The 3,545-nt window shown below is 20.4% G+C and overlaps 1 protein-coding gene across 1 annotated transcript; it reads left to right on the forward strand.

Moving 5' to 3' along the window:
* Window positions 1-1,040: 1,040 nt before the first annotated feature.
* On the forward strand, window positions 1,041-1,920 carry MKS88_005243 (uncharacterized protein; the record flags this gene model as incomplete). Its single annotated transcript, XM_067218487.1, has 3 exons — window positions 1,041-1,127; window positions 1,303-1,615; window positions 1,673-1,920. The coding sequence occupies 3 exons, from the start codon at window positions 1,041-1,043 to the stop codon at window positions 1,918-1,920; spliced, it is 648 nt and encodes a 215-aa protein (XP_067070458.1).
* Window positions 1,921-3,545: the final 1,625 nt, after the last annotated feature.

Consider the following 3,545-nt stretch of genomic DNA (forward strand, 5'->3'; position numbering starts at 1 on the left):
TATAAATGTAAAATAAAAATTAGTTAACTTCTTCATAGGTAGTATTTTATGTATAAACTAGTGCTATCCGTAAAAAGTAAACATACATGTATTTATTTATATATTTCCTTGTAGTAAAAGAACACATTTATGGAAAAATGCTATAGAAAATATTACCAGTTTTATATCCATACTATTCAAATTATGTCAAATAAATCCTTGAATCATAAATTTTACTATAAATCGATATTTATTTGTTAAAGTGTGCTCTTAATGAAAATTACTCAGAATTACTTAAAAAATTAATTAGTACATTAAATTATTGATATGTTCAGGCTTCAAAATTTTAAAACTGTAATGCTGTACATATATAATAAATATGTTTATGCACCTATTGAACTAAATATATGTATATTTACAAATTAAAATATTATAAAATGTTTATCATTATTAAATTATATATAATATATATGATTGACAGTGTATATCATACTTTTTTAATATTTGCTCCAATATTAATTTTTTTTTATAATCTATTACGAAAAAAATAAAAAAAAAAGTTTTATTACTTTTTAAATGTCCTACAAAACTTTTAATTATTCTATTTTTTTTATTTTATTCCTTTTTTAATTACCTGAAAATTTTAAAATCTATTCCATTATATTCATTTTTCAATTTTTTTTTTTTTTAAATTATCAACAAAAAAAATAAAAAATTAAATAAATGTATGTATAATTACGAAATGTTTAACTTTTGTATTAGTGTAATATTCAATATTTTCTTCCTTTTTAAAATTTAAAACGTATATTTTGTAATCTTTTGTTATGCATGTTTTCAACATTGTGCATACTGATATTCTTTATTTAGTACTAAAATATTTTAGTAGTATTAATTTTTGTGTATAAATAATTTTAAAATATATTTTTATTTTAAAAATAAATGGAGAATTAAAATAAACATTATTATATTATTATTCTGAATATACTTCTATTCCAGAAAAAATCCATACGGTCATATTAAAATTATAATTTTAAAATATAAAAAATATAAATGAATGTTCAATGAAATATAAAAGGAATTTTTTTCTTATTTACACAGAACGATATTTAATTACCTTTATCATTTTGGCACTGCAATACTTGAATAATGTGAGAAATAATCACATGTATATAAAGATTTACATATATATAAATGTATATATATTTATATATAATTTTTTTTTTTTTTATTTAATATTTTTTTAATTACAACTATGATTTTTTCATTAATATTAAAATATTTATTTTATTATTATATACACCTAATGATTATTCTTATTTTTAGAGTGCTTTTAGAAGACCCTGGAATAACGGACAAATTGAACACAACAAACAATGTTTTAAAACTCCTAGGGTATTACTAGAATATGATTACCTTTTTGAAGATGTGCCTAAAGTAAATATTTTAGATGAGGATATATATAATGAAAGGGAAAAATATAGTAAGGGGGGTTTCTATAAAAATTTAGAAGAAAAGACGAATGATTATTTAAAAAAAAGTACGGAACGAACATCAAAATCAGGATTAAAAAAATATGTAGCGTCTTTAGAGAAACAGAATGCTTATATTCCGAAAGAGAAAGAGATTGAAGTATGCAGTTAGTATTCAAGGAAGCATAATAATGAAGATGTGGAAAATATTAAATTAAATGTAGATTTAAATGTGGATAAAGAAGAAATTATATCCATTGATGAAATATTAGATGCAATGGATGAATGTAAAGATACAAATTGGAGTGTAAAAAATGATTGTGAAAATGGTGATAAAAACATTAAAAAAAAATTTAAAAAGTTTGTTAAGTATATTTTTATGTTTACTCCATTTATTTTCTTATATCTGATTAAAGAAGTTTATTCATTTGTTGAGGATTATGTTTTTCGTAATCTGCTAAAACTATTTTAATCATTTGACCTGTTCGAGAATTTTACATATTCTTGACTGCACAAATGAAAAATGTGAAATGATAACAAACCACGTATATTTTTTTTTAATAAAAATTTTGTTCACGAAAAAATAATTAACATAGATGCTAGGAATTAATAATATGTAGAGAATTTCTTTATTCAAAGAAGTAAACAATATAAATCAGTATATATAATAACATAAATTTAATATAATTAAAAGTTCCCACATTCATGAATAATTTATAAGTAATTTATTATTTCGTAATTTTACGCTTTTAAAAAAATGTTAAATATATGTTATTATTTTTTTTGTAATCTTATATTGTTTTCATAATTTACCAATATATTTAAATTGTGTTTATTCTTTGTCATGCAAATTGTGTTATCCTTATAGGCGTCTTTTGCACGCAAATATATTTTTGAATGAAAAAAAAAGGGAAATGTACATATGTATATATATATATGTATATATATATGCGTACTGCACCTAACTTCTGTTAGACCTAATTTCTATGTAATTATGTTGATGTTATGGTACAGTACGTGCATACATGTGTATATATGTATTTGTAGATTTTTATAGATAGCAGGAACTCTGTTTCATCTTTAAATGATTCATTTAAATAAAATTTTAAAGTATGAATTTTTTATTTTAACTGAAACATAAGTAAAAACTTCATATGTCTATAATTCCATACAAAAAAGGAATCTACAATTATTAAAAATATATATTGTGTCAAATGAACAAAGGTATTATACATTTTCTTATTTTTATTAGTCATATAGACAATAAATCTCATGCAAATTTTCCAATAATGTCCATGATGCTTTATTTTACTATTATATATTTATAAAGAAAATACGAAAAAGCATAATAGAGAATTGTTAAAACGAATATCTTCTTTTAAAACCTAATTTTAATTTTATTTATATTCTCTTACGTTAAGAGTTGTATGCCGCATATTCCTGTGCATTCATATTTATATTCTTCTTTGTGCTTTTTAAAATATGTTTTGTACTTCAGTTATTTAAAGTAATTTCTATACGGTAAAAGAATTAATGTTTTTTATCTGAAATTACAGTTCCCTCTGTAAAAATATGTATTTGTTATATTTAAATTACATAATAAAATACATCAGTATAATTCATAATTTGAAATGTTTAAGACAAAATACCTTTTTTATTCATTTTGTGCATTTTGAATTTCATTATTCTATTCAAATTTTACTACTTAAAAAAAATATGCTACAAAGATATATTAAAAAAAAATTTATATATGAATATATAAATATATATACATTTATATTTTCCAGAAACATAAAACCATATAAGCACTGTTCGTAAAAATTGAACATAATATTTATGTTAACTGCAATCGGAATTCTCCTTCCTTTAGTACAATGACATGATATTTCTTTAAAGAATCTATATTCATAAGGACATTGTTATAATACTTTTTATATATCTTATTTTTCACTTTTTAATTACTGATTAAGCGCTCTCATGATAACATCTTTAAAGTTCTATTTCACTTTTATTCTAAAAGTGACTGGGAAATCCATGTACATGCTAAAGTATTATATAAATTATTGTACACATACATGTATACATAAATTAAAACAT

This window comes from Plasmodium brasilianum, chromosome 14 (genome assembly GCF_023973825.1).
Source record: "Plasmodium brasilianum strain Bolivian I chromosome 14, whole genome shotgun sequence".
Taxonomy (NCBI): domain Eukaryota; phylum Apicomplexa; class Aconoidasida; order Haemosporida; family Plasmodiidae; genus Plasmodium; species Plasmodium brasilianum.